General features: G+C 38.2%; 1 protein-coding gene across 2 annotated transcripts in view; it reads left to right on the top strand.

Moving 5' to 3' along the window:
• Positions 1 to 20,438, top strand: part of ZZZ3 (zinc finger ZZ-type containing 3) — a 51,241-nt gene that overhangs the window by 26,477 nt on the left and 4,326 nt on the right. The window contains exons 4-11 of one of the 2 annotated variants that reach the window (XM_017824896.1): positions 8,927 to 9,065; positions 10,447 to 10,594; positions 10,680 to 10,795; positions 11,103 to 11,174; positions 11,354 to 11,455; positions 12,466 to 12,561; positions 16,286 to 16,438; positions 19,803 to 19,937. In XM_017824896.1, the coding sequence (XP_017680385.1) occupies positions 8,927 to 9,065; positions 10,447 to 10,594; positions 10,680 to 10,795; positions 11,103 to 11,174; positions 11,354 to 11,455; positions 12,466 to 12,561; positions 16,286 to 16,438; positions 19,803 to 19,937 (961 nt within the window). Of the gene's footprint in view, positions 1 to 8,926; positions 9,066 to 10,446; positions 10,595 to 10,676; positions 10,796 to 11,102; positions 11,175 to 11,353; positions 11,456 to 12,465; positions 12,562 to 16,285; positions 16,439 to 19,802; positions 19,938 to 20,438 lie in introns of both variants that reach the window. The other variant, XM_017824895.1, reaches the window with a different exon arrangement.

The raw sequence follows: 20,438 nt of genomic DNA, 5'->3' as shown, positions 1-20,438 counted from the left end.
TGTGGTATAGGTTTGGTGTTTTGTTCACTCACAGATTTTCTCCTGAAGAATCAGATTAAACAATTCTGCATAGAAGTTCATCTGACTGCACTTGACTATTGTCAGAATAGTCCCTTGCAGTACCAGTTATTCAAGAACTGCCTTAAACAGAATATTCCTGAGGTGTAACTGTTATGTAATCCTATTCCTAAATTTCCAGTTCTCTAATCTTCTCATTTTACCTGCACCACGTTTTTTCCTTAAGTGGAAAAGACAAAGTATCCGTGTCTCTCTTCATATATATTGGCTAATAATAATAATAATAATAGATCAATTTTGTGAATTATCCTCATATATCAGCTGTATGTCTCAGAATTAAGGTAAAATTGTTCACACAGTAGGGATTTATGTCAATGTCCAGATAAATCAGATACTCCTGACATTCCTTTGTAACCATGTCATGGAGCTTTGAACAGCTAATTCTTCATTTTCCTGAGACATACAATTTTAGTCTGTGGGGACTTTGTTTCTGACTTTTTTCATCTTAAGGAAGAAAAGGTGTAAATCAAGTGAATACTTTTTGTAGTAGATTTAATACCTCTGATTAACTTATAGACTGTGACATCAATACAGAAGAATTGATGAGTGTACATTTTCAGTGGTGAAGAAAAATAGAAGTTAATAGTTAAAAAATGCATACATGCCATATGTATTAGATTACAGTGTGTTTTAATTCATCCTTCATTTCACAAAAGTGCTGTGGCATACAGTGATATTTTTCTTAAACTCCCTATTTCTGTAAAACTAAAACATATGGAAAATTGGTGTTTTTTCAGACAGTAGTTTCTGCAGTTTGGTAGATTGGTCTGTGTTTTAAGTAAGGAACAAAAAATAAAAGTGTCTTTAAGTAAAGTCATGTAGAAGTTGGATGCTGCAGCTGCTTGATCTGCAAAATAGAAATGTAATGGAAATCAATTAGAAACTTGTAATATGAGTTTCTGATCGACTCCAGTTTGGTTTTGCAGGTAATTGTGTTATTAAAATGTGATATTGTAACAGGCATGTGACCACATTTATTGTTGAAATCCTCATATTCTACTACAGCTTAAAATATGAAGTATACTGAGATTTTTTTTACTACCAGCAATACTTTATCATGTTTCATAAAATAATTTCTGTCTATAAAGACTTGTCAATGGAAAAGTTACGTGACACAAATTTTTTGCAGGTTTAGCTTAGGAGTATTGTATAATCATAGAATCATGTCTTATAATCACATAAACTGTTCAATAAACACCAGAGCTGTTTGCAAGAGATAATGCCTTGGGCATGTGCTGCCTCAGCTTTTCCCTGCCTGCTGATGGGCAGACTCTGGGAGCCTTTAAATGTCAAGTGCCTTTGTCAGATGGGTTTTTGTTTCTCTGAACACAGTGACGGTGTTGCCAACCCCAGTCCTGGGGAACAGCACCAGCAGACCCTGCAGTCCTCACTTAAAGTGGAAAGCAAAGCTTGATTTCTCTTGCATTTGTGTCCATTACCCCTGGAATTCTCTCCTGCTTTGCCTGGTTTTGTGCCTATCCCACCTCCCAGAGTCCCCCACTGCAGCAATCCAGCCCTGGGAGAGAGAGTGGGAACTCTCCAGCACAGGGATGCTTTTCCCTCTTGGCTGCCTTGGTGCAGCACCTCTGGGTGTGTGGGCTGATGGATTGCTTGTGGAATGGGAAGAGTAACAGTTGCATTCTGCTGGCTTTCTCTCCTGGAGACAGTGCTCGTGGTCTCTGCCCTTTCTAAGCTGCCAGTTTTTGGAGGACACAGGAATTCACTTGTCGTTCCCACTTGGATCAAAAATCACGGAAGCAGAAAATACACAATTATTAAAAAAAACCCCTACTACCACCACCCCCAAAATTACTATTTTAATGCAGAAGAATGTAAAAATTTAATTTGGAAATACCATTTCTAAGGCTCCTTAATAGTAAATTCATTTAAACTGGAAAATTAAGTATCAGTAAATAATAAAAATGATTTTGAGGTGTAGGAAATACCAGTTGGAAACAAGTATCAAATGCAATTCAGTCATGCAATTCAGCAAATATCAAATGCAAGAACAAATATCAGAACCAAGTGGAAATTCTTGGTCCTGATTAAAAAAAGAAAAAGGAGAGAAAACTACGAAAAGATGGGGCAGTAATGTATTGACCCAGCACTGCTGTGTGGAGAGTAAAGCTCTGGCTCTGGTTTTGGCCACACACATAAGGAACACTTAAAAGGAGCAGTAAAATGTGGTTATACCAGTTATATCAGTGTAAAGCACGTGTGGTGGCACGAGGAATAAATTATGTCACCATAATTCCCTGTTTGGAAGGGGTGGACAAGTGGTTCACTAAAATATTAATAAGCATAACAAGGCCACCACGAAAATGAGAAGATGCTGTTTGTGCCCTGTGCTGTGAGGATGTGTGTGCCTTTACTTGCCAGTTTTTAACTAAACCAGCTTGAAATTACCCCATTACTGGCTTCAGTAGGAAATATCCTCCTTTTTGGTTTCCTTTGAACTTTGTTGGTGGCAGGAATAACCAGGTGGTTTGTAATTTTTCATGATTGCACACCTTTATTTCGCTTTGGATAGTTCAAGGTGAAAATATTGCTGTTGTTTTCTCTAACAGCCTTTGAAAGTTTTATGCTTCCTGAGCCAAGGACCAGCTGTGTCCATGGTTTATTATAGTGACTAGTAATAAAAATACACATTTACTAATTTTCTTCCTTGTTTCTAACTTTTCTTCCCCTTTTTTAGCCAAAGAATGTTGAGTGAATGACTGTATTGCTGTTAGAACATTCATCTACTCATGGTTGTACATAATATTCTTGTCATTCAGTTACTTGAGGGGAACATGTTCATTTGTTCCTGTGGCAAGAATATGCACCTAAATAATTGGGCACGTGTGTGTCTTCCTTGGGTGAGAACCTGCAAAAGCTGACGTAGAGTGAGCTGAAGGAGTTCAATGATCAGTGTTGTGAACTGTCTCTGATTCCTTTTTATCAGAGGATTTCTGTACAGTTGGGTCAGAAGCCCCTTCTGAAGGGTTGCTTTCCCACCATCTTTTTGGAGAGGAAAATCTAAGTGTGTGTTCTGGAGGAATCTGTGTGGTGTATTCCCTCTGCAAAGGAATTGGGACCATTGCCATTAGAGATGATGAGAGGGGAGGAGAAAAAGATCAGGATGTGCTGTCAGTCTGTCTGTCTGTGCCCCTTGGGAAGGAAACAATTTTACTGCCATTATCTCATGTACATCCAAGCCTTGAAAACAGAGGAATGACAGGGACCTGTTTCTTTTTCCCTGCAGACAAATACTTTGGAAAGTGCTGTCAGGGGAAGATCAAAAGGCTGTATTATAAAATGTATTAACTGAGGGAGGACTGTTGGATGCTGTTTTGTCGACAAGACTGAAACAAGTTCCATGTTTGTTTAGAGGCACAGAGACCTAATTGCTGCTAAAAATTCTGAAAACTTGCTGGAAATGTGGATATTTGATGAAGGTGCTTTTGTACATCTGATAGTAAATCCTACTGAGTGTGTTGGACAGCTCTTGCCAAGAATGAAGCCCATAGAAATTTGTGAGTGGGTGTTCTGTTTGTGGGGAAGAGTTAGGAATTTAAGAAAGGAGGGGACATCACGGGCTCATAACCAATGAAATACTGTTCAGAGGCTTGAAATATGAAGTCTGAAGCTATGAAAGTTAGAAGGCAGGCAAAAATTGGAGTGGAAAACAGTTCTTTTGCATCCAGATGAAACACTGCAGTGGAATTTTTTGTTTTGCTTTAGGATTTGTTGGTTTCTTAAAAATGTCCTTTAGAAAAATGTGCTTTTTGGCTCAGTTCTATTTTTGTTTTAAATAGGTGTGAGGATGGCAGTCAGAAATAGTGATTTGTCTTCTGTTCCTTGGAGAAGCCATCTAATGTATACTTGGTTTAATGTATAAAATGGAGGTGCAGTTTAATTATTTACTTACCTTTGAAGTATTTTAAAAGGTCTGAAGCACAAATACTAAATATGGGCAGTGAAAGTGCAGTAAATGACAGAGTGTGTAAGGAGGTTAAGCCAGAGTAGGAAGCAATTCCGTGATGAGTTGTAGAAATGGCTGTAAGTAGATTATCTTGGTCAGTGTCTGAGCTTTAGGTAAGTAAAAACCTGCCATATGCTGCTTTCTCCAGGCAAAGGTGCTTTTCTGAGTCCTCCCAGGGGTCGATGTGTGTATTACTGTTATTGATTATGCCCTTAAACTCTGCTCTGTTTCTGAAGGGAGATCAAAGAAGGGCCACTCTGCATCCTCTGCATCCTGAGTCCAGCACTGAATCCCAGCCCCTTTCCACAGTGAAATTGGAGATTTTTTTAAATCTTGGATGAGTAGCAGAATAATTGGCAAGAAAATTTCATGTCAAAATTACTGTATTGTCACACTGGCAAAGACTTCAGGCCAACCTTAAAAGCTGAGAGCATTTTCTGTTATTTGTGGGCACAAACAAAACCCAAACAAAAATCCCCACTTGCTGCTTTGAAATGACAGGATTGTGTTTGATCTAACTCCCCACATTTCTCCAGGGAGCCAGTCCTTGGGTAACTTGGAAATTCTAAATGCAATTAATGTTTCCCTTTTCCTACAATAATTTACAGTCTTATGTTTAATATCCAATACTTTCTTGTCTTAGGATCCAATAAGGGATTTTTTTTCCTGAATTGCTGTTATTAAACCAAAATCCAGAGTAATAAATGACTTGGGTGTTGGAGAGCAGGTTGTAATCTGTACTTTGCTGGAGTGCCAGCAGATGGCAATGAAACAAAGACTTGCTCAAATGTGACTGATACAGACGGGTTTGGTGTCACAGCTCTTGGAAATACGAATTAACAAGGTTTTTTCAACGTATATTTTAGCCATGTTTTATTATGAGACATGTATACTCCTTCATGTAAAACAATTCCTACCTGCACAGGAACTAATCACTATTTCTAAATTATGGTACACGTATTTTTACTGTCAAAGCCCTCAAATTGATGATACTACACGTCTTACCATAGTGTGAACTGTATAACTGTAGAAGTGCAGTTAGTTTTAGGAGTGGGAATTGGTGACCACCAGCTGCACAGCATTTTATAAGTCAAGAGGATAAATCACTTCTTTTTATTTAGGCATCAAAGTACTTTCCTTTGCAAGGTACTAAATGAAGTGAGGCAAGTAAGTTGATAAAGTAATTTTAAGTGAGTTTGTCTTTTGATATTGATTTTGAATTGATTTTTTTTTCTTGGTGTGAATGTAATCAGCAGCCACTTTATGCCATCCACTGATTTAAATTAGCTGCCTAAAAGTTAGAAATCTTCATTTTGTAGTATCAGTTTCTCATCTCACTCATTTGATTAAGGTTTAAAGTACAGTACAGTCTTTTCAAGGGAAAGGAAACCTTCAGAAAGCAGGGAGGGACTGGCTTCTGTGACTTGAATGACCCTTATTGTAATAATGAAAGTAATTTATGTAAAAGTGCTGAATGACGTGGCCCCTTTTACAGGCTGATGCCCAGTCATTTAGTATAAAAAATGAGTAAATTTAAGAAACATGCCTCGCTGTTCTCAAGCTCTGTCACAGGCAAGAGAGGAGGTTGCTGTGCCCCTTCTCACTGCTGGAACAAGGGGCATGGAGATGAACAGGGGAATAACGAATTGCTGGTGGCAGGACTGGCATAAAGCTGGCTCTGCTCTGTGATAGTTATTTCATGGAGCAATCCAAAAGAGTGGAATATTTATCACTGCCAAAGAAAAACGGGAGCAGCAGGAATTCCTGCTGATCATTATCAATCTGTAAGAAGTAACTTTCTTTCTTTAAATATTAGTCCCTCAAAAAGCCACGTATATCAAGGTTTTTCAGCACAGAGATACCGGAGCTGTTTCTGTACTATACTGAATTCAAGTGTTCATCCAGAAGATTCCTGGCAATTAACATAATTTAAGTAAAATTACAAGAGTGTTTCAATACTGGGATTGTGGAAACACAAGAATTCCATTCTCTGCAGCGAAAGTTTTCCTGCAAAGAAAAACTGCCCCGGGATTTTTATGTGCCAACAAGTTATTATTTATTTATTTAACCCTGAGGAAAAGTGTGACTTAGTCAGTGTAGGGGGCATGGCTGTGAGATTATTTAGTTGTACGAGTTTGTTTTGTTTTGGCAAAGGATGTGAGATAATTTTTATTGGTAATTACTGAGAGACCTTTCAGAGCAAGTGATGGAACTGTAGCTGGATGATTTAGAGCTGGCTGCTCTTTGCCTTGTTGAAAGGTGGAGCCAGTTTTGCAGGATCTGGTTACTTTACCTTTATTAGCCTTTCAAATTTGGAGAATTTTAACACAACTGCAGGAGGTAGTTTGAATCAGAACTGTGCTTACTTACAAAGAACCTGGAAAGATGGGTAGTAAAATTGTTAGCTGGCTTTTTTTCCCCTTTTTTTTTTTTTTAACAGTCCTAGAAATTATTTGCATGGTGTGTTTTGTGTAGAAACATTATGTTAACGTTTGGGACTAAGGGGCCAGAACAGACAGAGGCTTCAAGAAAGTGCTCAGTGTGTGTGTTGCTGCTTTTTCAGAGAGCTGTTTGGCTTTATTACAGTCATGGAGGGCCAGAGAGCCTGTACAAACCTGCAGAAACAGGGTTGGTTTGAAACTTAAGCTACACAGCCATGGAGTGCTCTCAAAAGTCATGGTGGAGTTGAAAGGGCAGGGTAGTGGTTCAGGAGCAGTATTTTCAGTTTTTTCCCTTGGCAGTGTGAGACCCCAAAATGCACATTTTTGTGTGTTTCAGTACTTCTGATAATGGCCTGGCAAAATTGCAGTCTTATGCTAGGGCTTCAGAATATATGGAAGTTAAAGTAAATAGCTCCAAATTAACCCATTTCTTAGCAGAGGTGTAAAAAAGTGCTGGGAGATGTTTCTGTAGGAACAGTTTGTTCAAAAACCCCTTTTGTGTCTTGAATTATTTCACTGTCCTGCTGCTCTGTAGCCACAGATCAACATCACATGTTGTGTTTTTAAATGATCCCAACATCCTTGTATTTTTGCTTATTTCCATGAAGACCAGTGGGGTCACATTTTTTTTAATAAGGGAGGTCACTGGAGTTCAATATTCTTGTTTTGTTGTTATTTCTCCCCAAATGTAAACTCATTTCTTTCCGTTCAGAGTAAATTATTTAAGGCCACCTCCTTAAGATGATTTCATCCCTTACTTTACACGTGTGAATCATTCAATTATCCCTTCATTTAAATCTCCAACGTTTGGTTGCTTTTTTTTTTTCTTCTGTATGTTTTGATATTTTAAATGAAATTATTTTCTTTCCATTTCATTTAGAAAAGCAATCGCTTAAATACAGTTTGAATAAATAAGGTAAAATAGCTCAAGAGAAGAATGTTAAATAAATACCTGCCTTTTTTTTTAGATGCAAATTTGTGCACGTTGCTGAGCCTCTGTTACCATGACTGTGTTAACCTGAGTTTTGGCACCTGCTGATGGAAACAGGCTGTCTGTGGTCCAAGTTCATATATTAATGGCCTATTTCATATAAGTAGTAATAAATTTACATCAGAATTGTGTCCTACTGTTTTTAAACCAGCTCATTATTTTAGTTTTAAACTTCAGAAAGTATAGCTGTATTTTATGTTTTCAGATGTTACATTTGAGTGGAAAGAAAATGACCCTTTTTCATGGGGAGACAGCAGTCTAGGCAGAAACTTAAATTTTTGAAGGTACAAAGCCTGTATTTTGGCTTGAGGCTGTTTACTTCACTTACACCCTTTCCCAATTACTAGTGCAGTCCATTGGAAAACTTGCATTAGCTCAGTAACCTCTGGATCTTTTCTGCCCTGCACATGGAATTCACTGTGCTGAGCTTATCTTGGCTTTAGCAATAAGGGAACAGAAAGAAAACTTAGGAAATACTGTAGCAGCGAATAGCTCTTGCCTGATTTTAGTATGTGTTAGGTTGTATTTTGTGCTGGACTAAATTGCAGTTGTAATATTAAATGTCAGAAAACGTTTTCTTGGAAAAAAAGTTGATACATAATAATTTACAACAAGGGGGGCCGTGGGTAATGTCAGAAATGGGCAGCTGTAACTTTAGAGCTAATAAAGGGTATTAAATGTAGGTAACTGTTTTTTTAAAGGCTGTGTTAAAATATGTGATCTCCTGCCTCTGAGTCAGCTTCATCCAAACCAGTTTGGGGTGCAGGTACAGCAGTCACATCAGGGATGCTCAAAAGTGTCTGTTAAATGGCCAAAATGGTGTGAATCTGGGATGGCAGGTTTGAGGGGACACCAACATTTTCATTCAACTTCTGTATTCTTAGAGGAATCTGTTTTCTCTGCGTTTATTTTGCAAATTGCTCATTCCTTGGTTTATTGTTACCTTTCATAAATGATTCTTTTATTCTGCTCTAGGGTGGGGCTTCTACAAAATGCTGAGATACAGTTTCCAAACCATTCCTGTCCAGCCTGTGCATAGTTGAGCAAAATGTTAAAGTTCTGTGGCAGAGTAATTTTTATTGGGGCAGAAGGAAGCTGATAGTGAAGTGGAAGAGAAATTAGGTCATTTTTTTGGGTGGTATTTTTAAGTTTGTAAGCAAAGCTTGTTGAGAATATGAATAGAGGTTGTCCCTGATACCACATTGCTTTAGCTAGTACAGAATTTACATTTAAAGGACATCACTGGAGAGTTGAATTCTTTTTCTTTACGGGTTTCTATTTCACCTACTACTTCAAACATATTTGATATATTTTTAACGTAATTCAGTAAAAATGTCAATGAAATGTTTCAGATAAGCTGTGAAATCTGGGAGTAGCTAACCATGGCCAGTGTTTAGCTGGGGGGTCTCTGTGAAAGGCCAATCAGTGAGATGTTTTCCTTTGTCTCTGTAGTTATCAGAGACTGTTACAGACGATTGCTGTACTCGAGGCTCAACGGACTCAAGCAGTTCAAGACCTTGAAAGTTTAGGCAGACACCAGAGAGAAGCACTGAAAGATCCTATTGGATTTGTGGAAAGACTCCAGAAGAAGGTATTTCTATGGGCTTTTCCTAAGTCTTACTTGGATTTTTTTTTTAATAACTAGTAATTCATCATCTGTAGAAATTGGAGCATAGGTATATTCTTGCATCAATATAGGTGTATACTTGCATAAAAATTATGAGTTTAAAGTCCTCTATCTGCTGAGCAGCAATAGCCCTTTGATTTCTTCTTAGATCTGTAAGACATAGGTCTTCAATGATTTTATTAGATACACTTTCTTTCCCTTTTTTGGGTACGTAGAAATGTGATTTTTAAATTTCTTAATCGTAATGTAGGTATTTTAAGACAACCTGAAATCTGCAGGCGACTGGGAAGTATCAGATCAAAAACTCCTGATTTTTCTCATGTGAGAAATGAAATGTTGTGCTTTGAGTGATTTTTTTAGGGTATTTCTTTAAGAACAGGAAATGTAGTTCATAACCTAAACCCAAAAGGAACACTAGAAAACACACCTGAGTTACAGACAACAGAATATTGTCTGGGAGAGGAGAATTCAGTTTGATAAGGAAACATTTTGTTTTGAAGCTTTAAAAAAAAAACCAACCCTGTAGTAACAGGAATACTGAAAACATGTTTTCAGCTTGAATACTTGACCTTCTAGTCTGGTAGCAACATGTTGTATTTGAGTGAGGAATGAAGTGGGTGTTTTATGGTGCTCTTTTCCTAGAGTTGTAGAGACCTGGAAGCCCCTTGGTTTCAGTAGTAGCCTTTGTGTTAAATTCTGAGAGGAGTTCATAGTGTGCATGATGTAAGAGTGTTGCATTTGATAGTCATTTTATGGGGGAATGCTGAAGACAAGTGTCTGGTGTATTTTTGTCTGAAAACCAAAGGAATGATAGTCACAGAGTTGACCTTTATTTATAGAGGTGAGCTTTACAACAGTTTTGTTCTAGGTGTAAGACAGGAAAATCAGTGTAAAACAGACATTGATTTCTTTGATGGGAGAATTTCAGGGGATTTATCAGATGATAAAACTCTGGATCTTATGGGCTCCTGTGTTAAGAAAGGCACAGATCCTGAGCAAATGGCATGTTTAATGAAAAGCAGATAGGCAGTCAGAGGATACTAAAGTTGGAGACACCTGATTTCAGCTATGAATACACACTTAAAGTTGTCTGCTCAATAAGCCATCATTGACCGTGCCGCTGCATATTTTATATGCACTGTTGTGTATTATTCTTGAAAGAAACCTTCTCCTTAAAAAGCCTGTGTGCTGCATGGCACTTCAAAAGCTCTGATTTCCAATCCTGCTGTTAGCTAAAAGCAGTGTCGGGTTTTCATAACGTTCCAGTATTTGTAGCTTTTGTTTGGGTGTAGAGCAATGCTATTAAATATTGCTTTTCACTCTGCATTCTTGGTGTTTTTTTCAGGTTGATATGGGTCTTCCATATCCTCAGAGAGTTGTTCAGCTCCCTGAGATCTCCTGGGACCAATACACCACTAGCCTTGGGAACTTTGAGAGAGAATTCAAGAACCGAAAACGTAACAGTAGGAGAGTGAAGCTGATTTTTGACAAAGGTAATGGAAAAGTGGGCGAGTGTCACGAGAAGGAAATGGCCAGTGGGGAGGTTTAGTAATTCTTTCTTTGTGTTGCTCACAGTAGGTATACCTGCAAGACCAAAAAGTCCTTTGGATCCCAAGAAGGATGGAGAGTCTGTGTCATACTCTGTCTTGCCTTTAAGTGATGGTCCAGAAGGTTCTACCAACAGTCGTCCACAGGTAGTTATTAAACAGGAAAGAAAAAAAATTTACAGAGTAGTAGTTTTAAATTTATTAATTTTTTTTCAATATGCATATGTGAATAATCTTACCTGTTACCTCAGATGTTCATATTGGTGCTGGTATGTCATTCATGTCCTCAAATCCAGGAACTTACCTTTGGTTAAGGCAAATTTTACTTCAAATTCTCCTGCCTTCATTTGGTGTGGGTTTGGTTTTACTTAGGGAGGAGAAGGATTCAGATGCATTTATCCTGACCACACTTTCTCTAAACACTTATTCCATTTTCTATCCTGTATTTGAGCAGATGATAAGAGGGCGACTTTGTGATGAGACCAAACCTGAAACTTTTAACCAGCTGTGGACTGTAGAGGAACAGGTAACGGGAAACTCTTTAATTTTGTAGCTGGGATAACACACATGAGCATAAAAGCAAATTGTGTGACAATGTTTGTAGCACTTGGGAGCTCAGGGTCACATGTCTGTAGATACTTACCTCTTGACAGCCTATACCTCTGCTAGGAAAAATGTATTTATTCTTCTTCACTGTTGATTTAGAAAAAACTTGAGCAGTTGCTTTTGAAGTATCCACCAGAGGAAGTGGAGTCCCGACGGTGGCAGAAAATAGCTGATGAACTGGGAAACAGAACAGCAAAGCAGGTAACAGGTTAAACACTTGGAGAAGCAATTGCTTTTCTTGACTTTTTTTTTTTTACTATCAGTAAAGAAAATTCAGTATATTTTCAGTAATCACAGAATGTAAGAGCAGGGCCTGCAGTTCACTAATATCACTGCAACCCTCATACTCCATCTCAAATATAGAATGTTAAAAGTGCCCCAGAGCCCATGACAAAGCTGCCAGACCTGGTTGTTCATTAGATTTTGACAGCATGCATTTAATTTTATACAGAAAATGGAGTGACACCAACTGTGCTCAGACTGAGTTACACTGGAGTGCTGAATTTCCTGCTCCTCAGTACTCTAGAATCGTATCACAGACAGAAGAATTAGTTCTGTACTGGGGCTGAGATCTACAGCAGACAAAGATGTAGAGACACCAAGTATTTCTGCATTTGACTTACTGGAATTCTTCCCCTAAAATGACAGAATGTCTCCATTTTGACAAGAAGTAAAAAATGCTGATGTTCCTTGTTTATAGTATTTTAATTTCTTCTGTTTCAGCTGAAAGCACAGTGAACTATTTCAATATGCAGGATTACCTCATCTCTGATCATATTTATGCTTACAGGTGTATTTCTCCATACCTGAAAAATGAAGGCGTGCTCACATATTTCATAAATAAAATATAGAGATCCTTTCTGCATGGAAACTCTGTACAATGTACCTGCCATTGTTAAGAATGAGTTAAGTTCAGCTTCAGCAGGGAACAAGCTACTGAAGTTCTTTCTGTCACAATTTTTTTCTAGATTTTCTGTGTATATTTAAAGAATGGTAATTTTTTTCCTCTGAAAGCTGCCAGAGTGTCTGGAAAGATTACAAATGTAGCACTGCAAGATAGGTACCAGTTAGATTAATCGTCACAAAGGAAAAATGGAAGATTTCTTGTCCTAATATTTTGAACCAGTGTAGCAACACTGGCAAAACTTTAAAGTGAAGAAGCACTTACATTTCCTTTGACAGCTAACTGTGCCATGTTGGTTTTTTCCTAGGTTGCCAGTAGAGTACAAAAATATTTTATTAAACTGACTAAAGCTGGTATTCCAGTTCCGGGAAGAACTCCAAACTTATATTTATATTCCAAAAAGGTGAGACAATATTCAGAAATTCTGTGTTTCTGGTTGCATTTCTGTGCAAGTTGAGTCGACATCATTAACATTTTTAACAGATTTAAGTCTTGATGAGTGCATTCTTACTAACTAGTTCCACCTTGCATGTGTTTCTTACTTAGTAATCTTTTTCTTTTGCCAGTGGCACTGTGGAGTGAGGTGGATGGTAATTCTGGTTTCACACTGACAGCTCTTGGGGACATGGAGTGTCAGAAAAGAGAATGTTTTGCAACTGAACTAATAGGATTGAATTAGGCTCCTTTTCTCATTTGTAAATTTACTATAATTGATCAAAAAGTGATAATGAAAACCCTGTTGGAAGAAGAAAAGCCCTATAATTCATATTATACAGTAATCTTCTAATTAACAAACCCATATAAAATTACATATAACTGAGCATGCTCAATTAGCACAATCATAGGCTTCAGACTGAAATGTCATGTTTTGATTTGCAACATGATGATTAAAATAATGTGGCCATATAAATGACCATTAAAATGCAGTGCTTTTCCTGATCTTGGTGTGGATGAGAAAAGGTTATAGTCCTGAGAAATGTTAATTTGCAAAAGAAAAGACTAAATTTCTGTGCAGACCAGTCACATGCTTTAGGTAATGTGGTACTTCCTGGGTACTGTTGAGGACTGTAGGCATTGAAAGAGGGCAGTCTCAGGTTTTGGGGTGGTTTTGTTTGGTTTTTTTTGGGGAGTTTGTTTGTTACCACAGTATTAAAACCCCTTTCCAGTGGCATTTGGTGGAGTAACATGACTTTTCTGCATCCAGCTGTCTGGGGTGTTTTCTGATTAAGAACAGAGAAAACCTTACACCGATCCTGCAAAAAGACAAATTCGCAGGTTGAATCCCTTAAAAAGTTGGAAACAAAAGTTGCTGCCAGAGGGGTGACGGAAAGATCTCCCCCAGCTTGTGTCCAATGATTTAAAATGTGAGACACCCCCAGTTGTGTTCCCTGAAGTCACTGCACACAATAACTGCGTGCACTGGAGGCTTTCCAGCTTGCCTCCCATCATGGTGACACCGTTTTACTTTCACCAGGATTTTAATCTACTATTCTGCTCCATAAACAGAGGCAGGGCAGGTGCAGGTATGACTCTGTCTGCCACCTTGTCTCTTGGAAAAGTGCTTTCTGGCAGAAGAACCGACAAAACCAGCTGGAAATACTGGTACCTTAAATACTCATCTGCCAGAATTCTAAATTACTTGTACAGTTGGGGCCAATTTCTGTCTTATAATATAAGAATACCGTGGGACTAATTTCAAAAGGCATGGGAAATTTAGTTCTGAAAATCATAATCCTCTGAGTTCTTTATGTCACTGTACTACTTTAAATTACCTTGGTCACATGTCTTTTTTTCCTTCCTCTTAGTTTTATTTGGAAAGACTGTTTTACAGAATGTGTGCAATGCTGTATTTGATAAATAATGGGATTACTTAATCAGTGCATGGGGGACATTTTAACCATATTGTCCACTAATTTGAACAGTGATCCATGAAGCTCTTTAAGCCCACTATAACCAAGAGTAAAAGATACTTTCTAGAAAACTCTTGACATTCTCATACTACCACGGGAACACTCCCATTCCTGCAGGTTTTTCTTGGGCTTTATACATGGAACAAACCCAATCATTCCATCTGCTCTCCCAGTGTGATTCATCTCCTCACTGCCAGGTTGTGAGAGGAAGGTCACTGTGCCCTGCTCTGGACTGAGGCATCATCTCCTTTTCGTATTTGTAGCCCGTGTAAGAAACAGAGCAGATGAAAAAAAAATCAAACAAACAGCATTTGTGGGGGAACTGAGCTCTCAGGCTGCTAATAGAGCTGTCTGCTTAGAGCCCAGATTGACAGCACTGCACCAGGCTCTAGTTGTTCCCAGGTCTCCAGTGGAGACAACATAATGTGGCAGAAAGGAAATGCAAGAGCTGTTGGCAGCCTGGGCCATGCTTCTGTGATGATGGTCCTAATTTTGGTCTGGAGGATGCACGTCCAGTGTAACTGCTGTAAATCTGCTTTATTGCCAGTAATAGAGCTGTGGGGACTGGCTGCTGGGGCTTAAAGCACAGAGCTGTGGGGAAATAAGAAGCAGAGAGATGTTTAATGTAAGGAATTGTGTCAAAAGGGATGCTTCACGAGGAAATACTTGCATTTCTCCGTGGGGATTGCCCAGGATGCTTTTTTAGAATGGTTACTGGAGAAGTGAGAGGCCTATTCAGTTCTTGAACATCTCGTTGAAGTTGCTTTGTGTATCTACTCATATGACATAATATCTCTTCTGACAAGTGATACAGGAAATCAAGCAGGATGCATGAGTCTGTTTTCCTGTATAACCATTATCTACTGTGGGTGAAAATAAATCTGCATCAGAGAAGTAGGACTCTAGTACTCAGTTCTTCAATTATGGCTTATCATTTTCAATTTAATGTTTATATAATATCATTAGTGCACCTGCTTTTAAGCTTAATCCAGAAAATACATTTCCCAGAGGAAAAATGATTTTTAAGTGTCTGCTTTTCAAGTAGTATTTCAATTCATTTTTTAGCAGAGGTAGATAATGTTAAAAAAAGAGAATTCAAATGCTCAGTTAAATTCCTAGGTCATAACTGTGTGCATAACAGTGCTGCCATATAAGCACAGAGGGTTTTCCTTTCTTGATTCCAGCAGAGCCAGTGCAGCTCATCCCAGTTCCTCGTGATGCTTCTCCCTGCAGACACATCCAGAGATAACTTGTGTGATCTTTGCCTTTGCTTTAAACTGTGCACAACTGTCAAATAATGCTGGATCCCTCTGTAGAGATAAACACAGTATTACATGTTTTTTTTTAAATTGATTTTCTTTTTTTTAAATTGAGGAATGTCAGATTTGACATGAAGAATGTCAAGATGCTGGTCTGCAAAGTAGCTGAGTAAAAAGTTTCTTTCACCCCAAATTCTTCTTTTTGATATTTAATATTCTTCCATTGGGGAATAAGTAATAGGGGCTGAGTGCCTTTTAAAACTGGCATGCATTCTACACCTTCAGGCAGCATTAAAGTTGAAAGGTTTTAGATTTATGCTAATGGAGTAATTTATCTCACCTAGTGTTTTTTAGGTTCCTTTTCCAGGCGGTGACAGTGAAAAAAAACCTTCAGAGAGCAGTTCTTTATGGTGGAATGAATTGCTTTTCCTCTCCTGGACCAGGAAAGAAATATGGATAATTAGCTTAGACATAGATTATATTTTTTTTAAGACACAAGTAGAAGAAGTTGATGAAGTGTCCAGCATGGACTGGTCTCTTGGCTCTTGGACCTGAGCAAAACTACTTCTTTTTTAGTCTCAAACTCGCACCATTGGAGCTTTTTTAATGTTTTTGAGCTTTGGTTCTCAGTCTTGAGAATTGCCACAGCTTTGCTTTGTGTTTTGTCTCCTGTTGTCAGTCTGATCTGTTTGGATGGTTGGGGTTTTATGGGAAGGGCTCTTCCTTGCTGCTTTTTTACCAAGTGTTGCCCTGTTTATCTGATTTCACTTGTTATGGGGAGAAGAACCCCAGCTGTGTGAGGCTCTGCTACAGAGATTAAGTAAAAATAATAAGCAAGATGATAGATTTTTTTTTTTAGTGCAAAAGCCCAATTTTCTGGCCAGGTTTTTCTCAATGAAGATTATTTAAATGATAACTGAGGAGCTGTTTTTAAAAATATACCGTTTTTTCACCCTAGTCATCAAGTAGACGGCAACATCCTTTAAATAAACATCTTTTCAAACCTTCAACTTTCATGACATCCCATGAACCTCCCGTTTATATGGATGAGGATGATGACAGATGCAGCTTTCACAGCCATATGGACACTGCAGCAGAAGAGGAAGTATCGGTATGTCACTGAAACCAGAGAACGTCTTGCTTACTGTCATTTGTTTAGTGAATAATGTGAGGGTTAGGCATCTTCACCATAAAATAAATATCATCAAGCAAGTATTAAATTCTATGAAATTCATGAGTATAAACACATGGTTAATATAAAGGCCTCCAACAGCAAAATATTTCGACCGAATCAGGAAGGAAATCTGTAAAATAAGTCATTGAAACAGTTTTGTCCTGAAAGAGCTCAAACAAGTTTTAGCTGCACGTTTTCAAAAAGTGATCTGGCATGACATAGGTTTGAAAATAATGTTAACTGTACGGCTGAGGTTCTGGTTAAAGGTGTGTTTTAGAAAAGTCACGCTGAGCTCTGGTGAAGCTCAAATGCTGTTCGTTGCTTTTTGTGGCCTTTTAGTGGCTGAATTAATGATGGATTTTGGACAGTCCACTTGCAAGTGTGAACTAACAGACTGAATTGCCAGTCAGCAAGCAAATCTGTGTATTCTTAGAGGCAAATTCTAGTAGACATCCTAACCCAGTGAGTTCCTACTTCATGCAGTGTGCTGCTCTCCTAATTTATCACGTGCAATAATACTGCAGGAATTTAGACCAATGTCCTTCCCATTTCCACACAGTCATGGAGGGACTATCTCCTACTGCTGGGATGCTGGGCAGGTTTCACAGCTGCTGTGAACCACTGTGGTTCTCCTGGGCTTCCACTGAAGAACCTGACTTGTTAATTTATTTTTCTGTGTGAGAAGCTTGTTGCATAACAGAAGTCTTGAGGCCATCCACTAGGAGTCCATTCATTTTCTTCATTGACTTTTACCTGCACTGCACAGCATTCCTTAATTATTAAATTTACTCCTCTGTTTCTCAGTCTCAAATCCCATCTTCACTCACGTGGTCTGTTAGTTCATCTACAGACATTCCTGATAAATTCACATATTCCAGGAGGAACCTTAAAGGGCTTGGAAAGCAAAAAGCATTTTAGAAGAGATACAGTGGAAGTGTTTTTGAGCACACATGCTTTTGTTCTGTATTACTTTTAAATACATATTTTCTAACTGTTCTGACCAGTTCTCTAAAACATTTTGGGTTTGCTGTGGTGTCCTAACTCTAAAAAATGTGGGCACCATAAATCAAGTGGGATTTATTCTAACTGGGGCAGAAGTTGCTGTGTTATTTTTGCAGTGATAATGGTGGACTTGTACTCCCCTCACCCCACTGGATTTTTGTTTAATTTGGCATAATCTTCCTTCGGTAGTGCAGCATTTCCAGATGGACACATTTCTGACTGGAAGTAATGTAGGAGACACAGGGGAGCTCAGTTACAAAGAGATCCCCATTATCAGTGCAAAATAAAAGCAGTTGGGAAGCAAAAAGAGGATCATAAACTGTGTTCAAAATGAATGTACAGGATTCTGTTCTGGTGTTAGAAGTCAGGTCTCTTAGTGACAGTCACTGTCTTGGAGAAAAATACTTTGCTGTGCAGAAGAAATGCAGTGTAGCAAGAAAATGAGGTTTTCTTTGACTTCATGGTGGAATTACCAGGTGCCATTCCTGTGTAAAGACAAAAGATTTTGCCTGAACGTTACCAGTCAGCTTGACTGGCATAACTGTTCCTGAAAAATTATATTTTGGTATAAGTGAGTTATTTCCAAGTGAAGAGACACTGTTCCCAGCAGAGTTCATTTACTTTTCAGTTGTGATTTCTTAATTTTATGAGTAGTCTGACTATTCCAGAATACAGCTGCTTACTATTGCAGAATGAATTGTCCACACAGGGAGCTGTAAAAGCATACTTTATTCAATATACAGTTCTTTGGTGACAGGCAGTTTTTCTCAGAAAAACTTGAGATTTGCATGGAAGCAAAATCCCTGTTTTATATTAAGAGGATGTAGCTTTTCACCACACAATTGAATCATGTCATTTAACCACAATTTTTCTGAACATTGGCAGTCTAGTCCTTTATATAGGTTCATAATTACAATTAAATAATTGATAAGGCCTTTAGCAATTGAATACTAAAGAGCAAGCCTCTTTCCCTCACTTCTTTAATTGACTTAGTAAATAATACAGAATCTTCAGTCTTCACAGATTTGTGCAAAGAAATCATGCATTTAGGCTACATTAGAAGAATTTTAATTGCTGCCTGAATGTTCCTGTTGGTGCAGGGTCTGAAAACTGCTCTGTGCCAGTAAAGGCTCCTCATCTTTGCAGACAGGTGACATCTCCCAGGTAGAGCTGCTGCAATAAAACAGTTGTCTTGAAAGGAGCACCTGAATTAGAACTTCTGTCCTTTCATAGCAGAGGGATCCTCAACCTTTGTTGAAGGAAACTGGATGAGAATAAAACAGAAATTGTGTGTCTCTTGAAAAATAGACCCATTTACTGTAGATCCCTGGCAAGGATGTTTGCACAAACCTGTAGGGAGCCAAACTGCTTCATCACTTCTGGAAAATAGCAATTATTGTTTCTCTACTGTTAGGAGACAGTAAAGGGGTGAAGAAGTTGGATAACTCTGAAAGTTCTACTCTTTCAGTCATGGACTGGTGCTTCTGATCACTCCTTATTCTGACAGGTAGAGGTGAGAAGTTAATACTCTTAAGTTTGACTCTTCAGATGAAAAATACATATAATGGGAGCTTGGTACTGGCTTGACTTCCATGGGTCTTCACAAAATCTCACTTTGTATGGAAATTCTTTGAACTGTAAAATGTTGTCATTAGTTCTTAATACTTTCACAGCTTTGAAAGTAGCTGTGAAAAGTAAGTTTTCTTCTGAAAGAACCTTCAGAACAGTGATCATAACTACCCTACAGACAGTCCTTGTCCATACCGTTCCATGGAATAGTGAAGAGAAAGGTCAATTAACTTGATACAACTGACCTGAAATTTTAGTTCTCAGCTACATCATCTGTTGCCCAGTGTCTGGAACTACAATAAACTCTCTTTTTGTCTCAAACAAAAGCTGACTCTGCTCCTGCAGCTGCCATTTTACTCCCAATGTCTGGACAAGGGGATTATATGCAAATTGCCATTAGACATCTAAGATGAGAAAAAAAAAACAAAATAGAAATTAAAGTTAGGCACTGCTCTCTCCTTTATACCAGAGCTCAGGTCTTCACCAGACGAAACTTGTTTGTAGGATAACGTGGGTTTTGTTTTAATGCAAATAATGGAGTATAAATAATAGAAAATAAGCTGTAAGTTAGCTGGGTACACTGATTTGTGCCATGTTTTTAGAAATATTTTCCCATTGTGTTAGAATACATTGCTGTCTTCTCCTCAACCATTATTAATCCTACATAATGATTTATGGAAAGAATTTGTTACAGTATCCTAAAGTGAGGGTGTTTCTGTTTGGGGAACAGGATGAAGAGAGTATTCCAGTAACATACCGAGAGTTACCCGAGTACAAAGAACTGTTAGAGTTTAAAAAATTGAAGAAACAGAAACTCCAGCAGATGCATGCAGAGAGTGGGTTTGTGCAGCACGTGGGATTCAAGGTGAGTGTCAGAGATGTTCTTCTGGTACTCAGTGGGATTAAGAAGTTTTCCAAGAGAACGTGGTTTGAATTCCCTGTAAAGATTTTGTTTCGTGCAGCAAGTTTGGGTCCTTAGTTTTGTTCACTGTGTCTGCTTTACCTCAGTTTAATAAAAACAGCCCAAGTAATTCACCTTAGGACTCACTGAATGCTGATGTTTTATGGAGATGAATAACCATTCTCTCTTTCCTTCACTGTGTTAGGAAAATGCAGCTTGTAACAGAGCCTCGTTCAGTCATTGCAGAATTCCATTTGGCACAACGTTGTTTTAACAGTGATTCATTCATGATAATTCTCTGATTGAGTTTGGAGTTATTTTGCCTCCTCTTGAGGCCAAGGAAGGGACAAAGACTTTGAATTACAGTCATAGATTGATATTTTTTCTTTGTTTTGTAGCAACTTCACAATCCTATCCAGTAATAACTCTCTGAAATTGAAGAAGGACACAAACCAATGTTTTCAT

The sequence above is a fragment of the Lepidothrix coronata genome, unplaced genomic scaffold (assembly GCF_001604755.1).
Source record: "Lepidothrix coronata isolate B3197 unplaced genomic scaffold, Lepidothrix_coronata-1.0 Scaffold114, whole genome shotgun sequence".
NCBI classification, from domain to species: Eukaryota; Metazoa; Chordata; class Aves; order Passeriformes; family Pipridae; genus Lepidothrix; species Lepidothrix coronata.
This window is presented reverse-complemented; position numbering and strand designations above follow the sequence as displayed.